The sequence below is a fragment of the Psammomys obesus genome, unplaced genomic scaffold (assembly GCF_907164565.1).
Source record: "Psammomys obesus unplaced genomic scaffold, mPsaObe1.curated_primary_1811, whole genome shotgun sequence".
Lineage (NCBI taxonomy): Eukaryota > Metazoa > Chordata > Mammalia > Rodentia > Muridae > Psammomys > Psammomys obesus.
The window spans coordinates 2,181,746-2,205,181 of record NW_026586463.1 but is presented as its reverse complement, the minus strand read 5'-3'; the positions used below and the strand labels follow the sequence as shown (position 1 = coordinate 2,205,181).

General features: G+C 43.4%; 1 protein-coding gene across 4 annotated transcripts in view; it reads left to right on the top strand.

Moving 5' to 3' along the window:
- The window catches only part of Mast4 (microtubule associated serine/threonine kinase family member 4), a 583,904-nt gene that overhangs the window by 409,079 nt on the left and 151,389 nt on the right, over positions 1–23,436 (top strand). The window contains exons 1-2 of one of the 4 annotated variants that reach the window (XM_055601923.1): positions 12,681–12,863; positions 12,948–13,055. The exons of 2 other annotated variants lie outside the window; for them this stretch is intronic. In XM_055601923.1, coding sequence (XP_055457898.1) covers positions 12,964–13,055 — 92 coding nt within the window. In that variant the 5' untranslated portion in view covers positions 12,681–12,863; positions 12,948–12,963. Of the gene's footprint in view, positions 1–12,680; positions 13,056–23,436 lie in introns of those variants that run through there. One more of the 4 variants, XM_055601925.1, reaches the window with a different exon arrangement.

The window sequence follows — 23,436 nt, the reverse complement described above, 5'->3', positions numbered from 1 at the left end:
CTCAGTATATATAATGGCATTGGCTCACAACCATCTGTAACACCAGCTCGCAGGCATCAGGCCCCCTCCTCCGGCCTTCTCAGGCACCGAGACTGTATGTGGTGCACAGACATATATACACAGTAAAACTACCCCTACACATAAAACATATTTTTTGAAGTGTTATTTTTAAAAATAAAAATAAACTTTTTTTTTAAATGAAAGAACGACAAAGCAGTCAGCCAGTTAACAAAAGGCACAATGGGTTCAGAAGTGTCGCCTCCTGGCTTGTATGTAACAGCTGGAGAAATAGGAAATTAACAGGCTCGGGTTTTTCTTTTTCCCAGAGGCTTAGAAAATAATATGTGTACATCCATTCATCCCGAGTACCCACTTTGTACTTGAGACATCCACAGACGGATAGAATCTGCCCTTGTGCTTGGAGAGCTCAAAGCCTAGTGGGGAATTAGACCTGAAAACACATCACCTTGCTGCAGAAGAATGATTGCTAGACAAGAGGCATGCAATGCATAAATTCATCGGGGAGCCTGCGCGAGAACTACTTACGTGTGCAGGAGAAGTCAGGCAAACTTTGCTGGAGGGTGACCTTCTAGCTCACGCTTGAAAGATGAATGCAAGTTTCCCAGGCAGAGGAGGTGGAAATTGTAGAAACGGAACAGGATGTACAAAACGTGTGGCAAGTAATGTGTGTTTCTGACGAGTGCACCCTTTACAATCGAAGCTTAAGCCACGAGAAGACCCACGATCAGGGACCAGGCAGGAGAGATAATGATGGACATCCCAATAAAATATCCCTTCAGAAGCAAGCTTAGTTTTCTTGAGACGTACCCCCTCAAACTGTAGAAGTCCCCTGACATTTCGTGTGATGTGGATTCCTCAGCTCCAGACTCAAATTTTGTGAATCATTTGTATTAGTGCACAGGTGATCTGCTGGTCTGCCCTCAGGGACCTAGCAATGTCTTATGTCATCACCTGCCACCACCTCTCTCTCTCTCTCTCTCTCTGTGTGTCTCTCTCTCTCCCCTCTCTCTCTTCAGGACCTCCTATCTCTTCCCCCAGTAAACTTCCTCCTTATACCAGCTCTGCCCATCATTGTATTTCATAACAGTTTGGTGTACAGATGAGCCCTAACTCTGCATTTTTTTTTTTTTTTAACTTACCCGAAGTGAGTCAGTGGTAGGAGATAGAAACCATCCTGGGAGAAATCCCCCGCAGGCTGTTGATGAACGTTGTTTCCTGGGTAATCGAAAGGACCACAGGCAGATGTGAGGGCTGGCCAGGTTGCAAGCAACAGTTTCACAGTGGGAGTAGGGAGACTTAGTAGGGAGTGGACTGTGTTCATCCTGATGTGAAATGATGGCCGCTATTAGGTGAAAGCAAAGAGGCAATATCTTGTTTCACTTGGGAGGCAGAGGCAAGCCCAACCACCAGGTGAGTTCCAGAACAGACAAGACTACACGGAAAAATCTGTCTCGAAAAAATAAACAAGCAAACAGCTTGTTTTGTTCTTTTTATCATTTTATATACTACGAAAACTCTTTACTTTCCCCCCATTTTCCTGTTACTTTAAGAAGCGTTTTCTCTTCAGTTTTCTTGTTCCTGTTGTGTACATGGCAGCTGGGTTTTCTAGTTGATATCTTTTCCTTAATATACTAGCATTCTTTATAGTTTTATATGTACTTGATCTCCTAAGGGCCACCGATGGGGACAATCCTTATTTCACAGAAATTAAATACTCATTCTTCGTCCACTTGCTACCTTATTGGTTGCTTTTAGTGATTCTTGCTATAATTCTCATTAACTAAAATATCTCTTTAAAAAACATTTTGTGATCATCGTGGTGCTTATTTTGAGTCTTCCATAACGTCTTGGACAATGTATCTACTTAAAGAACATTTATATTCTTAGCACCCAAAATCTGTGCTGTTCATTTCCTCACAGCCCAACAGTGAAGTCTGAAGGTCACAAGCGTATGTGTGCCTAATTATAGCCATTCAGTCATTTTGAGGAGGACCACCAGGTTTTGCTTATACTTTTCTGTATAATTGTTTTAGTGACTTCCTTTCATTTCTAAGCAGTGAAAGAAGAAAGTGTGTGGTATAATGTGGAGAAACAGGCTTAGAATTCAAAACGGTTTGCATAAATGCACAGCTCTGCCACTCCTCAGATAGCCAATGCATGTATTCAATGTAAAACAAAGCACTGTGTAGATTTATAACCCATTGGCTTCAAAAATACCCAATTTGCCCAGTTGCCACAGACAGTTAAGGATTTATGCCTGGAAGACAGAGAGATTTTTCTTTTCTTTTCTTTTCTTTTCTTTTCTTTTCTTTTCTTTTCTTTTCTTTTCTTTTCTTTTCTTCTTCTTTTTTTAATATTATAAAATTCCTGGGAGTAGGAAAGACTTCTTTTTAAAAGCAATCTTAGAATTTACTTTCAAGGCATCTATCTCATGTGTCAAAAACATCAATTGCATCTTACGAAAATGTCGGCGAGTGCGTGTTCTTTCTTGATTTTGTAAACTCTTCGGAGCAGCCTCACATGATGAGCCTGGGGGTGGGGAGAGACTGCCAAGTGTGATGGTTTGGGAAACTGAAATTTGACTTCTTTAAAATTAAAAGTAATTAACTTTTGAACCGGGCTGCTCAGTTGGCAGTACACTTAGTTATCCTGTAAGAACTCCTGGATTTGACCTCCTGAACCAAACCAGGAGTGATGACTCCTGCCTGTGATCCCAGCACTTGGGAGGTAGAGGCAAAAGTACCAGAAGCTCAGGGTCACCCATGTGTGTGTGTGTGTGTGTGTGTGTGTATTCTTCATGAGACTAGATAATAATAATCTTGATTAAAATGTAAAATGATTAAAGCACTAATCATAATCTCAAACAGATATTCCGCTGAAAAGCTTTATTTTTATAACATTTTAAGCCATCCTAGAGCTCCTGTTTTATATTATTAGCGGCTCTCATTTCATCCATACTGTGAAAACTTTTTTTTTTAGATTCCTCTGCAACCACTTAGGACAAGCTAGTAAGTGCTTGGGGCTTCATATATTCACTCTCTTATTGTTTTAGAGGTCAAAAGCCACTTCCCCTGGCTTGAGCTGAAAGTGCTAGCTTGGAATCTCTCCCCTCATCCAGCTCTCTCTAGCCACATTCTTCACATTCCTGGGCTTTTGTCCCTATCCTTTTTCTGACTGCATTAGCATCTGACATAAGCCTCGGTTTTATCTCCCTCTGCCCTTTTAGAGAGATGGTTGAAATTGCACCTGAGGGCCATGTGGATAGCCAGGGACCCTTTACTTTAATCAAATACTCAGAATGTCTCCTGCCAAGAAGGTACCCTAGTCACAGGTTCTTCAGAGTTCAGCCTGGACAAGTCTGGGATTTATTATCCAGGCTACTACCATCCTGGTCTGTACTGGTTTTCTTTCCTTTCTTTCTTTCTTTCTTTCTTTCTTTCTTTCTTTCTTTCTTTCATTCTTTCTTTTCTTTTCTTTTTTTTGTAAATTTTCTTTAATTTTATTTTATGTGCATTAGTTTGAAGGTGTCAGCTCCCTTGGAATTGATATTACAGACAGCTATGAGCTGCTATGTGGATGCTGGGGATTGAACCCTGGTTCTTTGGAAGAGCAGACAGTGTTTTTAATTATCTGAGCCATCTTTCTAAGTCCTTGTACTGGTTTTCTTAAGTTCCAGTTTCTAATCATTTTAGGACTGAAAAAGAATTGCCCTTCTTTTGAACCTTCAGAAAACTCTCTCTCTCTCTCTCTCTCTCTCTCTCTCTCTCTGTCTCTCTGTCACACACACATACACACATGATTATAGCAATTCTGAATTGATTTCCATACCTGAAAATCTTCCTGTACACGTGATGTAGAATGTTCCCACATATATTGTTAATTTTAAAGATGTGAGGAGAAAGGCCACCCACCCAAATCATCATGGCCAAATTAAATAAAACAAGCAATTAATTATTAATTTGTTAATTTATGTACATGGGCTGCTTCACCCTGAGGCAGGTTTCAAGAGGTCAGCGTTGGACATGGATAAGATAAGGTCTTTTTATAGCTGAAGGGTAGGGGGTTTCCAAATGGGGGATTTGGCAGGCAAATAGGCAGGGGTACAGGAGAAGAACAGAACAAGTGGATCACTGCAGCCATTTATAAAGCAAAGACATGGTTGCAAGGTGGGCCTAACATGGGAGTCATAACAAAGTGGTCATAACAACAGGTGGTCATAACAACCTTTTCAAAACAATGGCAATGGTTGCCATTTCCTGGGACAGCCAGTACAGAACCATTTGTAGTTAAGGTTATAAGGGGGGCATAGCCCAATTCCTGAGAAACAGAGGCTTGCACAAAGAAACAGGAATGAACCAAGTTTGTCCTTACTATAAGATGGCTTCTCAATATGTGTTTCTGCATATGTATATATGCGTTTATTTTCATCCTCCAAGTTGCTTCTAGAACGTTGGTATAGAGTACTTGTCTGCCCGTGCCCTTGCCAACATTGAATACAATCATTTTTTCATCTTTGCCAGTTAGGTAAAAATGGTATCTGATATTTTTAATCACATTTCTCTGATAGCTATTCATGACTGACATTCTGTTTATCCCCCTATGAATTAATATTTCTTCAAAAACTTCTATTGGCATAATAATGATGTGACTTAGAAACTCAGCTGAAACCCTGCTTGAAAACTGCTTGGCTAACTTCCATGTCCTCACTGACATGTTATCCTGCTTTGTGACAGCCTGAATCAGCTTTAACAATAGAATAAAATTCTGCTCATTGCAGAAACCCCATCTCCACCTCTGTGTGCATGCTTCTTTGTGGTACATTCATCACAACTCCTTCCTCTCATTTTAATGGGATAATTCCCTATAACCATGGTTATCTGACCTGGAAAAATAGTCAAGAAAAGATGAACTTATAAATTAACCATAATCTTACATTACAGAAAGGCCTTGGTGTCATTTCTAAAGGGCTAAATATAACCACACTGACCCACTTCAACCAAATTGTCACTTCTTGTAATTGCACTGTAATTCATGCTCGGGAGCTGAATTAAAAATGATGTACCTTGGACCCAGACTTCTGGATCAAGTAGCACCCGTCCTTGAAGTTAACTCTGTAGGAGATGCACTCCTTACTGATGATCAGTGTTCACTGTTACCACGAAAAGGAAAAAAAAAAGAAAGCACTCAGCTTTTCATCTATAACCAGCCTTATACTTCCACCTTTCATAGTTAAGTGCATATGCACTGGTGCCTATTTTGTGGCATTCTCAAGCATGAGATAGTAGATGTTCTTACCGGATACCAGACACATAAATAATGGAATGGACTTATGGATCTGTGAAGCTCACATAGGGGTAGACAGAAAAGCTTTTAAAGACACAAACAAGGTCGTTTTCAGGCTTCTGGCAGTAACCGTGCTGTTACTGCCTCTTTACCTGGGAACAAGCTCATTTTCACTCCCTTCTTACCCTTGCTGACCCCTACACTTCTTGATCTTCACCCCTCAGCCATTTCTCTGTCTTTGCTTCTCCTTCCTTTTAACATTCAGCTCAGTGATGATGTTAAAAGACTTAAAGATGAAAGAAATACAGCCCCAGCCTGCAAGGAGCTCTTTTCTAAAGCAGAACTTATCTGGAGCAAATCTGGATATTGATAATGGCTGAATGAACCCTTGTTTGCAGGCACTGTCTGGGATAGAGCCCAGTAGAGAGTTACCTAACCTGCTGGGGGGAGGGTGTCAGGCTTACACAAAGACTACCTAGAACAAATGGCTGCAGAGTTCCATCTCAAGGCAAGCAAGATCTAGTCTTGCTTCCTACGTGTGAGAAGAGGGCGTTGACCTCTAGGAGTTACCCTGTGTTCCATAATTATTTTGGTCCATGTGATTGGGATTTGCTGATGTATATTCAGAGCCAAGAAGCCCGTTAATCTTACTTTTCTTTTGCTGTGAAGAGGTATCATGACCAAGGAAACTTATTAAAGGAAACATTTAACTTGGGGATTCACAATTCCAGAGGGTTAGAGTTCATGATCATCATGACAAGGAACATGGCAACAGGCTGGCAAGCAAATTGTGCTGGAACAGTAGTGAGTACTTTATCTGATCCACAAGAGAGGGCTACATGGGAATGAATGGATGGGCTCTTGGAGTCTCAAAGCCTGCCCGCAGGGACACATTCTCCAACAAGGCCATGCCTCCTAATCCTTCCCAAACAGTTCTATCAGCTGGGTACCAAGCTCTTTCAAATATTTGAGCCTATGGAGGGCATTCTCATTTAAATCACCATACCACTCAGCTATGGGTCTCCCAGTAGTCTCATTCTTATGGCCTTTTCTGGTAGCATGCTTTGATCTTCTCTGGGGGTGGGCTGCTCTGTCCAACTCAGATGTATCCTTTTCACAGGACACAAGTCTGCTTGACAGAGCAGAGAATTGCAAGGGTGTTCTTCCTAGAAGTGCTTTCCTGCCTGTTCCCCAGGCCTGTCCCACCATGCTTATCCATCATACATGTCAAGGGGTTACTTTGGATAAAAAGTCCTCATTTCCTGTATCTGTCCATTCCCTTCTTTTAGATTTATTGAAGTTCCTGACTTTCTGCTACCTTTCTGAACTCTTGATTCTCCTGAGATCAGAATGCCCAAGGATCATAATGCAGTCTCTTTCCATTTTGTCCCATTTTCATCCTGTCCTGTCAATATTTAGAAAAATTCTTCACGCCAACTATGAGGATGGTATAGTTCTCTGATTGAAAACTATTATATAGGAAAACTATATAATATATAGTTTTATATATTATAAAGGATTATATAGTTCTCTATTGGGAAAGAGAAATCATCTTTTTTTAATTATTTATTTTACTCAATAACTTTAGAAGTCTGCATGTTACCTTTTGATACTGCTTTTTTTCTTTTTTTACTTTTTCTAGGATGATACAACCTGATTTTAGTCTGCCATGGGTTTCAGCCTTCAGCTGTATCCCTACCAGTTTATTATCATTTATCTTTTTTTTTTTTAACATTTATTTATTATGTATACAGTGTTGTCTGCATATACACCTGCATGCCAGAAGAGGGCACCAGACCTCATTATAGATGGTTGTGAGCCACCATGTGGTTGCTGGGAATTGAACTCAGGACCCCTGGAAGAGTATCCATCTTAACCTCTGAGCCATCTCTCCAGCCCTCATTTATCTTTTTAAGATCTGAGTCTTGTAGGCACCCATTTGTTTACTGACACTAAGAGAGTCTCCTATCAGCTGTTCATTTTCTTCTTTGTTCTTTCTCTTAAACATACCATCCTTTATTCATATTTTCCTTCCATTTTTTTTTTCATTTTGATACCTCTTCAATCCTATTTCTTGTAGGCTTCCTCATTTAGAAAAGTCAGTGTGCTCATTAGATCTCCACCCTTAACTTTGGGAGGGCATTTGGAGGCTGATCTAATGGACTGGTAAATGTGGACAACCTTGAGAAATAGTTAGTTTTTTTGGTGTCGAGCATCCTGGTAGACAGGCCAGGTGAGTGTACGGTGGAATCACCACTAGGCTCTGATCAGGTAGAATCTTCATGGAAACTCAGCATCAATCCCGCCATCCTTGATGTCCTCCCTGGACGTCGATACATAGGCACAGGGTCTTGCTCAGAGAGTTGAAAGCTTTCCCATCCTAACACCTTGGCTGAGAAAAAATTAGTGTCCTTATAGTACACACGAAAGTATTCATAAATATTAACATTTTAGTACTATTCTGTTTGGGCATGGCACATCTGGAGGGAGAGTAAGAAGTCTGTAGAAAGGATATTTAAAAATATATATGTGTATATATATATGTATATATATATAAATGTGTATATATATGTATATGCATGCATATGTATATATGATATATATGTATGTGTACATATATGTGTGTGTGTATATATATATATACATATATATACATATATATGTGTGTGTGTGTGAAATGAATTGTTAAGGAATAGACCTTTTATTTTGTACCCATTTCTTCCAGAGCTAGCCTCCCAGCAGAATGACAAGCTTATTTTCCCATCTCATTTCCCTTCCTTGGAAGAGCAGTGGATGATAGTGACATTCTGATAAATGAATGAGCAGCATGGATCCCACACCATCCCTATTGTTGTATTGGCTTAATGGTTGTCCAGTAAGTAGAAAGTCCTGCGGAGTGCCTGTGTGGTGGCCTAGGCTGTCTCTGTAAGAATTTGTAAGGCTCAGTCTCTTCTTGGTTCTGCAGTTACAGCTCTATGGCAATTGCGACTCAACTGTGCTTTCCTTTTCTGTCTATATAATTATTTTGTCTGTAGGAAAATGTCAGTAGTTCTGACAAATTTAATCCTGTGTTTACTGACTGCCTTGTCTTCTGAATCATAGGTTACTAAATCAAGTCAAACAGGTTAGAAGGCAGGTTCCGCTGGAGTGTCACAGCTACTCTTATCATCAGTGAGTGTGGGAATCTATCAAGTAGTTGTTCTACATTAGCTAATTCCTCACTAGCTGCATGTGGACTTTACCTAGTCTTCTGTTTTCAGTGTGGACAAATCCAAATCTTCCCAAACCCTTTCAATGAAAATAATAAAATATCTTTAGTTAAAATGATTAGTGTTGGGGCTGGTGAGATGGAAGAGAAGGCTTTAAACCATGGACCATTCTTGCGGAGGACCAGAACTTAGTTCCCAGCACACATATTGGGTTGCCCGCAGCCACCTGTGACTTCCATCCTGGGCATCCCGTGCCCTACTCTGGACTTTTTGCGCACCTGTGGATGCACCCCACATTTCATATACATAATTGAAAAATATTAACAATAGCTACTAGTATCTGAGAGTTTCAGATAGTCCTCAAAATGGAAAACAGAGATGGTGAAGTAGAAAAATAAAGGTTTGATTATATCAATGTACCCATTTTAGTTGCTGCCATCTTCTTAGGCAGTGCCAAATAAATGAACTTTTCTAGAAGGACCATGAAGAATATGAGAGAAGGGAAGTACAGACATCAGGTCTTAAATCCATCCAGAGCTGAATTCTCATCCTGTGTATATCATCCAATTTGTGACTAAACACCCTTCTTGGAAAATTGACTCCCTTCTCCTTTTTCCCCCTACAGATGCAAACCTAGTTCCATACAGTCTTTTTAATATTCATGGTCAGCTGGTCAAGCTATTTCTTATCTCTCAAGTGTTCTCTATTTTCAGCAGAGAGATACTTGAATTCATGATTTTTGTAGTACAATTTCAAATCCTCTCTCACCATCTTGATTGCTCTTCTCTGGCAGCCTATGATTTGTAATTACCCCTCTTCATCAAAAAGCTCAGAAACTCTCTGCTTTGTCTATGGAAAGTGGAGATGGTACTCAAAGGGGACTTTTCCTTTTGTTTGGCTCTTGCTATTTCCTGAAGCCATGCTAGGACCTCAGGGATTTTAGCCATGCTATCCTTCCATCACTTGGTAACAATGACTCATAAAAGAAAGTCTTTAGAATTTAATAACATTTTTATAAGGATATTGAGAATTCAGGGTTCTGTGAGAGTATATTTTTAAGATTTATTTATTTCTTTTATGTATATGAAGACTGTTTTCATGCACAGCAGAAGAGGGAATCAGATTTCATTACAGATGGTTGAAAGCCACTATGTGGTTACTGGGAATTGAACTCAGGACCTCTGGAAGAACAGCCAGTGCTCTTAACTGCTGAGCCATCTCTCCAACCCTGAAAGTATTTCTTTAAAGATTTGTTTTATATATCTATGAGTGTTTCTGTCTTCATGTACAACAGAAGAGGGCATCAGTTCCCATTACAGATGGTTGTGAGCCACCATGTGGTTGCTGGAAATTGAACTCAAGACCTCTGAAGAGCAGCCAGTGCTCTTAACCTCTGATCCATCTCTCTAGCCCTCTGTGAGAGAATTGATGGATCTATTCACATTGTGTATCATAGGAGAAATAGTAGATATTTGAACATTGGAACTGTCTATTCAAAAAGCATCTTTAAAAGTGTCTGTGTAAGGTTGGGGCTGTCTGGTTCTGGAAATCCGGAGATCAGGTATAACCTGGCCTGAGCCTCGAGAACCTCACATACTAATAGGGAAGGCGGCAGTAAGCTGTCAGTTAAAGTGCGGCGTGGCTGCCCCTGGGCAGAGCTACTCTCAGGGCGCTGGAGAGCACAGAGCATGCTGTCCTGCCCTTTCCTTCAGGCTTGCATCATTGCATCATGGAGTGAAGCGTTCCTGTAGGTTCTTTGTATTATTATCTTACATTGTCAGCATTGACTCACTGTATTTGCCAGACATTATACAGAGGGGTGTTATATGTGTCATCCCATCTGTCATTTCTGTATGCCAGCTCCCAGAGCTTGGTCCTGTTATGGACCCATATTATAATTAGGGAAGGTGGACAGAGACTAAGTGACTTGCTTAAGATTAGATTAAGTGTTGAGTCCAGAAGCAAAGACAATATGACACCTTTGTCAGAGGGAGACATTATCTAGAGCAGTGACTCTCAACAAAAAGGCATTGGCAGTGTCTGCAGACATTTTTGATTGGCACTTCCACTATCTAGAGGAAAGTCTGGGATGCTGCTGTCAAAATACAAGAAAGCCTCCAAACCAAAGAATGGCCCAAGCTGCAGTGTCACTAGCAAGAAACCCTACTGCCGCGTGGGGATTACTTTATAGCATTTAGAGTGGTCCGTCATCTCTCAGTATCGATGGGTAAGATTCTAGGATGTCAAAGCATCCCTTGGGCCAGGAATGCTCAAGCCTCCTATAAAGGGGGGTAGAGAGATGGCTCAGGAGTTTAGAACACGGTCTGTTCTTGCAGGTCGGGTTCCCAGCACCCACATTTAGTGGCTCACAACTGTCTGTAATTCCAGTTCCAGGGGATGTGATGTCCCCTTTGGCTACTGTGGGGCACCTGTATGCAAATGGAGCACAGATAGACAAACACATGCACACAGTCATACACAAATAAAATAAGTAATATTTTAAAAGTTTAACATGTTGTTTAAGGAATGAGAACAAGAAGAGTTCCTCCATGTTCACTAGTCACATCATTTTACTTGCGGGGTTTATGGCTGTTGTTGTCATTTCTTCAGTTTTGTATTCTTGTGACAGGCTCTTGCTATGTAGCACAGACTGTCCTAGAACTCAGGCAGTGGTTTCCCCGAGTGCTGAGAAGCCACGTGTGTACCAGCCATCCTGTGTGCACACCACCACACCGGACTGTTCTCACACACTGTTAGTGTGAGCAGGCTTGAACCTGCCAATGCAGAAACGTGACTGTACTACAAAATATTAAGAAGCCAACAAGGTATGACCTCAGAGAGGGCAAAACCACTGAAACAAACTTCTAGGATCTTGGAAAATGAGTCTGTTTTACTGCTCATAGACTCAGTTCCTCCTGTGTAAAATTGGGTGGAGTCTTATTTCTGTGAGTCTCAAAGGTCTGTGGAAACTCCAGACGAGTGGGATTGTGGGAATGAATGCCTCATACAAGGATTGTTATCTAACCCTTTTTGGATCCTTTGGGCAAGGAAATATTTCTGTGGATCACAAGACTTAATAATTATGATATAATATTAAATTAAAAGCAACTAATTTAAATTTAATTATTTTCTTTATATACTTTTGAACAAACATTTTGTGGTTTGGGCAGTCATTTAAATACCATGCTTTTCTTCAAAATGAATAACAGTTAGATTCAGCCCTTCCCGTATTCCTCTCTGTCAGACTCTAACTTGCTGGGAGGAAAAGGAATTCATGCTGTTAAATCAGGACCAGGCATTATATTTACACGTAATAGGCGATCATTAACTAGATTCATCTTTCCAATCCATTAAGCCAAACAGGTGTGCCCTGCAGTCATCCATCAATTGGATATAATCGTGGATTTTGTGTCGCTGAGGTTTTTTTGATGAGTGCGGTCGGTGTGCATGCGTGCGTGCGTGCGTGCGTGCGTGCGTGTGTGTGTGTGTGTGTGTGCTTCTCCCAGACGACTAGCGTCAGCTCGGGAGTCATCAGGGACTTCCCTCTGAGCGCCACAATTGTGCCAGGTCCTGTGGTGAATCACCCAAGCCTTCAGGTGTACACAGCACACACTAGTGTTCCTGGGCAGCAGCTGGACTTATTTATTTATTTTGAGGGACCGATCCATTTCAGGCCCTGGGATGGGGGAGCTGCGAGGATGCTCCAGCCCTGGGTCTGCTCCTGGGCAGAGTACGGGGGTGGGGGGGTGGACACTCTCATTCCCAGGAGGCCCAGCTGGGGGTCCAGCCAGGGCCACCCTCCTTACAGCTGGACCCTACACGAAGGTGTCAGATTCAAGTACTCCCATAGGCCAGTTTTCTAAAAGTGCTTTCAAGTTTCCATGGTTTTTTTTTTTTTCCCTTGAGAAGGGGAGGGCAAAAGAAGCTTTTGCGTTCAGATTCTTTTCCTTGTATGTAGACGTTAAAAGGAAGCTTTGCACTGGGCATGTTCGGACGTGAATGGGTTTGCTGATAAGCAACAGCCTCCCGGAACCATAGACTTAAAATAGTCCTCCTCCCACCGCCACCCCCCAGGAGCTGCAAATGGTATCTGCCAAACAGATGACAAAGTACCTTGGACTGAATCACAGGGAGACAGCATTTTGAGCAGAACGCTGGCTAAACTCTTGTAATTACTGTTTATAGCTGGCTGAGGCTTCCTCGGAGAGGGCAAACACAAGAGGAAGTAAGTTTCCTGAACCTTTCAGATGGCTGTGCATTAATTAAAGGCCAGCACAGGACAGGCAATTCTCAGACAGGCTCCGAGTTGTTCCCGAGACCACAGTTCACCGCACGTTTTCTCTGGAGGGAGTGAGTAGATTACTGGGATTTTTTTTTTCCCCCTTTATTTTTCCTCCCCATCTCCGTTTTGATCTCATGGCCTTGAACTCGCAGTGAATTGAAGAAAGAAATGGATATGTCTGACCCCAATTTCTGGACTGTGCTCTCAAACTTTACTTTGCCTCATTTGAGGAGTGGGAACAGGCTTCGGCGCACACAAAGGTAAAAACGCGGGATCTTCGCGCTGGAGTGGGGAAGCTTTCTCTAGCAGAGGCTGGGGGCTGCCGGAGCCCGGCCGCCTCCGGCGTTTTGTTTGTTGGTGACAGTTTGAAAAGTTTATGCCTTGCTAGGGCGAGTCTGCTTAGGTGGTTCCCCTCCCCGGTGGGGCTTCCTGGGGCTTCCATCAGTGCGCTGCTCAGAATTCTTTTGCAGTGTGTGTAATCAGACATTGCCTTGCCACGGGTGCTTTGTCTCTGTCCATTTATCTACTTGTATTTTTACCATTCATTCACCCAGAGCTCGGCCTACTGGCATTCCTTATAGAGCTTCCAGAGGCTTGCTCTATGTTAGATATTCCATCTGTTGTCACTTATAAGATGCGAATCTGTGTAGCAAAGATAACCCAAGTGAGCCGATTTCGCACTTAACGCTTTTAAAGAAGATCTGACCAACTTTGGCATTTTGACTTTTTATTGTTTTCCTGACACTTGTTACTTACATAGGGCCAGTCTTTCATTTGTAATATATGTGTGTGTGTGTGTGTGTGTGTATGAGTGTATAATATATATATATATTTATATATATTTGACAGAATGGATTGGGTGGGGTAGAATGTGTTGAGAGTCGAGATGGGACTGACTGCAAGTGAAAGGGAGGTCAGAGTTTGCAGAGAGCTGGGGTGAGATATGATTTAAAGGAGGCACACCTCTCATTCACATTTCTGTCCGAAACAACAAGTCGCACTGGTGTGTTTTCGGAGAGCTACAACCCCTGCATGGTATAAATACAGATTTTTCTTTTCAATAAAAAATTGGCTTGGCATGTGCCTGTGAACGTGCTTGAAACAGTCTAGCTAAATAAACAGGATGCCAACTATCAGATTTGGAACTTTGTAACTCTGTGTTCTGCTGTTGAGAGAGCACAGGAAAGTTGTTCTTTTGGCGGAGCAATACCTGTAGCTATATATAACGTAAATGCAAATGAGAAGTACTTTCAAACAGTCATTTTCTTTTTTAGTTTGCCATGGTATTTCTTGCACTGTAGAGTACATCTACTTCATATATGCACATCCACAAATCACATGTTCTTGTGTGTATGTGTGTGTGTTAGACCCAGAGAGAGATCTGGAAGGCTTTAAAATCATTATTAATGCAGCTTGAGTAACGCTGATGACCCTAAATCACATAGCACTCATTGAGGCATGCGGCTGTTTTTCATGTTTTGTGGTGTGATTGTGTTCAAATCATCTCTTAGTTTTGTCAAACCCTGCCCCCATCTTCCCATACTGTGCCCTCAGTGTTCCAAGTTTTCAGTTTAACAAGTAAAATTGAGGAGAAATACAAAGTCTCCATGGACAGGCCCTCGTGCCTTGCCATGCTAAATACTAGGGTTCCCCTGTTCCGTCTGATTAGAGCATTTTCTGCCTCCCAGTGGGGCAGTCCTGGCTGTCCCGCCACTCTGCCCTGATCTGGAGCTAGTTCTCTGAGAGATAAGGAGGCCCTGACATTACCTGTGTGTCTGGTCCTGAAAAGCAGGCGGAACCTTTCTTCCCGATCCCTGCCCACCTGTTGCTGGTCCTATTGAAAGAATCTGGCATGTGAGGAATTCCCAGGCTGGACAGGCCTGAGTTTGAGGATAATATCTGATCCAGCCTGCTCACTCCAATTAAGTCTGATGGAGCCTGGGACAGGAGAGTTGAGGAGGGCTGTTTCCACTCAGTCTCTCACGTATGTCTTCAGTTCAGGAAGGGGGTGGGAGGAAGAGTTTCTTCTTTCTAGAAGTGTGGAGTTTGGAAATGTGCCTGAAGACATCTCTGCAGCCATCCACCTAGTTGTTGTCTGTGTAACAGGCCAGCCTTCCTTTACGCTTACTGATCTAGTATTCCTGATCCAGAAGGCTTAGGAGCAGTGTAGTTTTTGATTTCGGGTATTTTTTGGTGTTAGCATCTTCTGTGAGGAAAACTTAGCTCCAAGCTTGTGAATGGGTGTCATAGAGCTCACTAGCAGGCAGGATGTGCCACTCAAACAGAAGAGCGATGGGATGCTTCTTCATTCTCACCTTCAAAACCTGAACTGTGACAGATGCTGTCACCATACAAGCCAACATCACAGTTGCCTTGCTGCCCCAGCATGGCACTGGCTTATTGGTTCCACCTCTCACAGGAAAGCATTTAAGGTGTCTCTTCTAACTTGGAGTCCTCCCTGGACTGTAACTCCTGGAGTGCTTGAGGAGAGGAACTCACAGATTAACTTTTGCACATAGATCTTTAGGATTACACCACAATCCTTGTAAACCACACATGGCACAGCCATGGGAGGGATGGGTTGTCTGGATATACGCCAACTGTTCCTGCTTTGCCTTAAAGCTCAGAGAGCCTCTTAGAAATGGTTCCTCATGTAGCTGTCCTTTCCCCCTCTTTCCCTTGCCCTGCTTCCTCAAGGCCATCTCAGTAGCAGTGTTCTTGCTTCATTGAGGGAGACGGAGCTGAACTTCATAGACAGGCTCTTCCCAGCTTCTCAGCTTAGAATGGAGTAAGCTCTGCGCGCAACTTTAACTTCATAGATATGTAGCTATGGAATTGGTTGAGAATTCCCCCACAGCAGAAAGGACCCACCTGTGTCCCTGATGGACCTCTAGTCCAGTGGGTTTTCTTTTCCACTGGGTTAAGAACTTGAGGAGGAGGAGGCCAGGCATTCTGCAGCCATGTTTTCTCTGGGTCACACACCGCAGTTTCTGGGTGGGCTTCTGCTTGACGTAAAATGCTCTACAGCTACTTTGTAACTGTAATTTTACTACTGCTACAAATGGTAGTGTAAACATATGCTATGCGGTATGTCAAATAGGTAACCTGTTAAAGGGTCTTTTGACGCCCCGCCCCCCAGCAAGAGGGTCGTGATCCACAGGTTGAGAATCACTGCTCCGGAGGGCCTGGAGGTGCTTGGATTTTAACTTTCATCCGGAAACAATGTTGTCATCAGCTTAAGTGGTAATCTCCCAATCCGGAGTGGTGGCCCCTCCTCACCCACATCAATAAAACCTTTATCCATGCCAGTGCTCAGGCTGCTTCACTTGATCACTTCCAGCAAATCTTCCGATTGTATTTTCCTGAGGATCCCAACTTGTAAAACTCAAGGAATAAAGGAAGTTTTGTTTTTACCTTAATTTGTTTTCCGAATTTGCATTACTTAGGGTTGTTCTGAGTAGCAGGTACATGCAAGGATTTTTTTAACTGACATAATTGCCAAAATGTATTGACTGTTTATGAACATCACACTCTCCCGTCAGGAACATCTGTCGTGTTTGTTCAGTGAGTTTTTCTGTTTGTTTGGTCAAGTGTAGATGAGAAAGATGGAAAATGGACTTTTGTTCTGCCCTGACTTACGTTCAGGGTGTTGGTAACTCTGCACTCACTTCTTTTGTTGCCAGTCCAGATAAATCAACTTCTCTTAAGCACTTATGTACCTGGGTAAGTGACTCAAAGGCCACAGTTGATGTGGTTCTGGAAGACAAGTTGATATTTCGCAGACCGCAGAGCGTCTTCCCAAATTGGGTAGAAATGATGTACACAGAGAAATGATGTGCTGTGGCGACACAGAGGTCAGAGAGGACTTGAGTACATCGCTGGAGCAAAAGAGCTGAAGTGTAGGTGGGCATTGCTAGAGCAAAAACGTAAAAAGGCCATGAGGAGGAGGGTGGCTCTGAGCTCAGCACACTGGAGTTTAACGCTGCGATGTTGGGCAAGTTCACTTTCTTGAACTTCAGTTTCTTCATCTTTGAAATAGGGATAAATAAGTTACTTATTGAATTATTATGTGTGTGTAAGCTTCATTACTGCTTCCTTTCATCCTTGACAGGGCTCGGCCCACGGTTCTCTCATCTCTCATCAGCTTCAGCTTGTCTAATGCGCCTTTTATTTTCCTAATGCAATTACCGGTGAATAAAAACTATGAATAAATCGGAGCTGTTGACATCACCGCTGTCATTACAACATGGGAGTGAGTAGTCAGCAGTGTGGTTGAGGGAGCTGAGGGAGCGTACCCTTAATCCCGTGGGGAAAAGGGGTTGTCTGGTAGCTCTGGGGAGATCTGGAAGTAGGGTGAGCTCTACCCACCACCAGTCAACCATTAAGCCATCGTGACAGCCTCGCTGAAACTTTTTTTCTGAGTTTAAAAGAAAGGATGGCTGGCAGTGAGCGAAGTTAAGGATGTGAAAGTTGATGGGAGCCAGTGAGCCTCTGGCCCTGACCACAAACAAGAATACTGTGATGGCCCTGGAAAGTGTTTTTGGCTTGAGGGCCATCTGGATGGTAGTCTGGAATTGCCAAACGTGTGAAAGTGGGGGATGGGAGAAGAGAGGGGAGTGTGGTAGTTGGAGTTGCTTCTCATATCCCCCAGATAGTTGAAGCCACTTCTTTGGAGTTTTATGTCCTGCGAACCCCAGGGAGCTCCTTCCTGCCTTCAGTTCACGCTGAGACACGGGATCCAGTAGTGAATAAGACAGTGTGTGTCAGCCTCCCCAGTAGGCAGATAGCTCAGACAGCCCATTGCCAAATCCAGGTCAGTGTTCCGACAGCTGTGAGCAAGAACTTAGAAGCGAGAGTAACCTGGTGGGCGTGGAGTGGGGGCTGTTTTAAATACTGTGGCCAGGGAAGGTCTCTTTGAAAAGGTAATATTTAAAGGGAGACTGAAGACTGCAGCAAACATCTGGTGGCAACTGTCTGGGATCATCAAAGGCTCTGAGGAAGGACAAAGAGAAAGTCCCCAGACAGGAAGCTGAGTTTAGGTACAGGGCAGTGACCTGGAAATGATCGTTTTTACCGTGGGAGGTGTAAATTAACCTGGGAGAGCAACAGAGCCTCATTGAAGGAATGGGCAGAGTTGGGGCAAAGTTCCCTAAGAATGAAGGGTGCCTGTATGTGGGTGTGCTGTCCCTGGCATGTGGAGATCATCAGTGCCCCTCAGCTTCAACACTTGTCCGCTGGTGCTCTGAGAGGGTATTTAACAAGCAGGAACAGAGTGAAGAGGAAATGCAAGCTGAGTGACCGCTTTCCGTGGGCAGCCAACTGCAGTGATCACACATCAGGATACCAAGCCTTCTCCACTGGGGCAGCCGAGGAGCCTTCTGCTTGAATCACATCCCCTTACTCACTCTGGCTCACTCTGTGGCTACCTCATCACCAGAACTGGCAATGACAGAAGTTTTCTTTTCTCATCCTCCCTGGAAGCTCAAGTTCCTCCCACCTCCTGTGAGTCTTTCCTCCCCTCCGAGCTCACCGTTGGAGTTTCTCTTTAAAGCCTTGACTCAGCTGGGTGCGGTGGCCTACACCTTTAATTCCAGCACTCGAGTGGAACAGGCAGGAGGATTGCTGCAAGTTCAAGGCTAACTCGGTCTACGTGGTGAGTTTCAGGCTAGCAGGCCTGGATAGTGACAGCCTGTCTCTAAACACACATAGACCTACACAGAACACCTCTTAGTGTACGTAACTCCCCTCACCATCTGTTAGCTCCCTCCCGAGCGCTGGCACCAGCCCTTCTGCCTGCAGCTGGTTCCACAGGTGGTTGAAACCTGGCCCCACATGTTGCTCCTCCTGGCCTCTCCAGGCCCAACCTGTGGGCTAGGCCCCTCCCTGAGTCCCTGTGCCCATTTCCGCCCACTCCTTGCCTTGCCCAGGCCTGTTTCATAACTGCTTCCTTTCATCCTTCTCCTGTCTTCATGTTCTCCACTGTACCTTGCCTATGGCTGCCTGTGGTCACACCCTGCCATTCTCTCATCCGCAGTCATCTCCAGCTTGGCTAATGTGCCCTGAAGGTGTCTTGTAGTGCTCTCCCCCACGCCACACCCTGCTCAACCTTTTCGTGAATACTCCATCCAGGGAGGAGAGGGCTCTAGTCCAAGACCTTGGCATTTAAGCCTCTTAATGCTGTGTGATGAGGGCCTGGGCTTGCACACAGGACAGCGAGTTTTTCCAGCCTCTGCAGTTCCCCCTAAGGTTGCCCAGATCCCAACAATGCAAAGACAAGAGTTCAAGGCCAGCCTGGCTTAGAAGAGGAGCTCCCAGATTGTCTGGGTGCCCTGGAATGCTCAGTGTGTTGAGATGGGCGACGGAGGCACAGGGTGGGGAGGAATGTGTCAGTGTAAAAAAAAAAAAAAAGTAGGGTTCGAAAGAATTAGTGTGCAAATAAGTCCTGAGAATGTGGAGCATGTGCTTTGAGGGGAGGTGTGAGGTCTTCACCCCGAAACTGGGAAGCACTCAGTACTGCGTCTGTGCTTCTACTGGCTGTGTGACTCTCAGGGTACTGCATCTGGGAGGTAGGATATTGGAAGGTCTGCAGGGGCCATAGAATGTATCACTCTTTTATGGCTTTGTTTGGTTTTCTTTATAAATGTACATTGGTATCGGGAGTTTAAATGATATCTTTACAGCAGGGCAGTCATAAGCTTTGAGGTAAAGACTAAAAAGCTGATAGATACTGGTATCAAGAAATTCTGAGTCCCTCTGTGGAGATGACCTATAGAGGACAAAGCCTGGAATTGGGCAGAAGCTACGTAACTCTGTGAGAGTCTTCTCTGTATTGGTTAGTATAGAAGTAGCTCTTCCCTTAGAAAGATTCAGATTGGAGGTCCTGAACCCGCATCAACACCGTCCTGTCCATACCCAACTCTGGTGTGAGCATACACAGAGGTGTCTTAACCTGACCTATCTTCACCAGATGTCATCTGAGTATGACATCATGGTGACTGATTAATCTCTTTGAAAGTTAACTAGGAGAGCCAAGATATTTAAAAAAGGGCCTGGGGCTACCAGTTTGAAAGTAGATGAATGGTGTGCATAACCTCATCCATTAAAACCTGTCACTCTCTGTCAGTAGAAGTTGGCTATATATTAATAGTCACAAATGTGTTTTTCATGACACATGTGTACATTCTGTGACCAGAGAAATCTCTAAATAAAAGTTCCATGGGCTGTTAATATTTGTAGTTTGGATCCTTCCTGTTTTCTTTGCGTCCTATCTGCCTGGAGATTAGGGATGGTCCATCAAGAACTTGGCTGTAAATTCTAAAACTGTTGACCTTAATCTTTGTTACAGACTAGGAGGACCTGAGGGAGTTTCAGCTAGACTAACAGCTATTGGGCGTGCTTCTTAGAGAAGGTAATTACACTGATATCAAACTGAACAGTCATATTGTTTTGTCTTAAAGAAAAAGGGAAGATAGTGCGGGCTTTAGGCTTTGATCAGCACTTGAAGGTAAAATGGATCGCTAAGAGCAGGCAGCTGTTAATGTGGCTTGCTTAACTACAGAACCCTGGGGATCTCTCCATTCTGCTCCTGGTTTTTGTTAGTGTAGCGTCTTTCACCCACAATGACTGCAGACAAAATGCAGATCTCACCATAACATCTCAACCTCCTGGGAGCTGAGCACCAGGACTCTGGAAAGTCTCTAACCCAGCATGGAAGCTCACATCCAAAGCAACTTTTGGAACAGTGAATTTAGGTTCTCGGCAAGTCACCTGGGTGGAGAGAGCCACTGGACGGATCATATTGGAGATCTTGCTGAGGTCTCCTGTGGTCATGGGGTTAGAGGGAGGACAGCCGACCTCAGCAGGCCCATTTTTCACTATGAGTATTGTAGAAGCTTTTTAGGCCATGCCTCATTCTAATTTTAGATGTTACATGTTTATGCCTCAGAATCGACTGTGTCACCTCCTTAGGAGCCACCCGTGGAGGGTTACCTCCCCATTGCCCAGTTTCTTGGCTGTTAAGCCTGAAGGAAGTCGCTGCACCTATAGCTCACATAAAATAAAGATATGCCTCACTCACATTCAGCATGTGTCTTGTGAAATGCAGCGTGCTAGATGTCTCTACCTTGGAAAGTACAATTATTAAATGTTTTATTTTATAGATTCATGGAGGGTTGGGGTAGGGAGAGTATGTTTGTCATGGGAAAAAGCTACCAACTGAATAAAGCTCTCTAGGAAATGCCAAATGAACTCTTTGTACTGTGAAACAATAGCTATTAAATGGCTATTATGTAATGTTGTTTCCTAAGTCTGAGTTTGATGGCTTGTTGATCTTGGACCTTGAGAACGAATTCCTGTAAAAGTATTAACTTTTACATGGCTAAATTTTAGACTTTTGATGGAAAAAAATCAAAAGCATTTTTTAAGTAGGTTACCTGAACCAAACATTAGGTAATGATAGATGGAGTCGATTTTATTTTTGCCTGTGAGTTATCTATTTATTATCCTTCACCCTAATGCCCATCCACAGGAACAGAGAATTCATTCACCCCAAACTAGTGTTGTTATACTGCTCTAGAAGCAGACAGGTGGCCAGTCATCTGCATGTCACCTGCCTCTGCAAACTGAACAAATGGTTCAGTTTGCATTTCCCTGAATGGGGAGCTAGCTCCTTGTCTCCAGGTGGCCAGAGTGACAGATGGGCATGTAGGGAAGTTCAGACTGCTTTGGATAGAGTCTGTTGAAGAGGCTCATGTGCTTATGAATCATAACCCTCTGTGTGTTTTGGGGCTTCATGTCTGAGGTTAGGCCATGGCTTTAGTATATGCTGGTTGCTATATTTTTACTGTGCTGCCTTACTTCTCAAAGATGTCAGTTGAGTAAATTAGCCTTAGAAATCAAGAGTTTTTAAGCTGAGAATACAGTGTTAGTTTTCTTTTAAAAATTTTTAATCAGTTAATTGGTTTAGTATGTTCACATGCATGAATGTATGTGTGTGTGTGTGTGTGTGTGTGTGTGTGTGTGTGTGTGTGTATCAGAGGACAACTTTCAGGAGTTCCTTCTCTCCTTCCAAAATGTACTCAGGTCCCAGGTACTAAACTCAGATCTGCAGTGCTTTTACAGAAAGCCATCTCACCAGACCAAAGGTGCTTTCTTAATAAGAATTTAGGCTCAGGTTAGAGGCCTACTCCCTTTAGCCCAATTCCTAGATCTGATGGCTTTGACAGGCTTATGAAGACGGCTTATTCCTTGATTTCATCTCACAGGGGCTCTCTGTGAGCAGTTTGGAGAGTTCTTCCCTGTTGAGACGTCACCTTACATGTTAGTCTTCCGTCCCAAGTCACACTTGGGATAAACTGTGAAATACCATACAGGCACACTTTACTTGTTACACGTTAGTGTGATACCAAACGTTCAGACATTCCTAAGATCTGTGCACATATGTGGAATTCCCAGGTTGGGAATCCATGAGAGAAAAGGGTTCTGACTCTTGGCACCAAGAGGCCTTCAGAAGTATTGACTCTAAGCCAGAGTAAATATATGTGCCCTTTACACTTTTCTTTCAGTTAGCAGAAATCACTTCTAAACACTTACTTTGGCATTAAGGAAGCTCGTCATAACCTATTGTTCTAGAGAGGCTGGAGCCCTGTTGTAAGCCAGTGCTTTAGTTCCCATGTGAGTGACACGCTCAGCCAGGAGCTGAAGAAATAGCCTCCGCTTTGCAAACCTGCCGTTCTTAGAGGTGTGTCCAGCAGGCAGTGGCTTGTAGCTGCTCCTTCAGCCTCTTGCACAGGTTTGCTTTCAAATCTATTTAATAGAGAAAGTAATATGGTTGGAGGGTGCTCATGGCCCAGCATGCCCGGCCTTCGTTGGGAAGTCGCAGGTGTGTATACATCTTAAACGCTATGTTAAAGCCGGTAGGCTAAAGAGCTTTCGGATTTGCTGTTGCTTTGTTTTGTTTGTCTTCTAGTTACAGATGAGGCTTTAAAGATGTAATAGGAATTAGATCGAGCAGGGTGGCTGAGGCCAGGTAGCTCCTTTTGCAGCTTTACAAGCGCCAAAGAGAAGCCAGATGTTTCTAAACTGGGCCAGAAGATAGCGAAGCCAAGCTCAGAGGAGTTACCTTGGAAATATGGGAACTTAATTACAGTTAAAAATACTTAGAGGGGATGACTTATGAGTCACACAGCTCTGTGTGACCCTTTTACTGCTCTGGGAGATTGCAGATGAGCCTGAATCACCCTCTGAAACCCGATAACCTAATAACCTAATTGCACCGTTTGACTTGTGTAGATGCCGTCCAGGGCTTGCCACATTGCCACAGTTTTTGTTTTCTTTCCCCAGTATTCATCCAGTGCCTTTTACACCACCAGGGCTATGATAACCATCTGGGAACCAAAGATAGTGTATGTCCTGGTCCTTTTAATTAAGTAGCCCAGTTCAGTGGGGTTATGAGGAAATGTTGACAAATAATCACAGTAGCATACAATAAGCAGCTGAGATCCAGTGTCAGCCAAGGAGCGGGATGGGGAGAGTATCTTTTGAGGGAACCTGATGTGAATGGTGCTAAATCTTCATGGTGGTGCGGTAAAGGTGACATTATTAGAGCGGTGATGCAGGGGACAAATGGGGACTCAGAGAAAT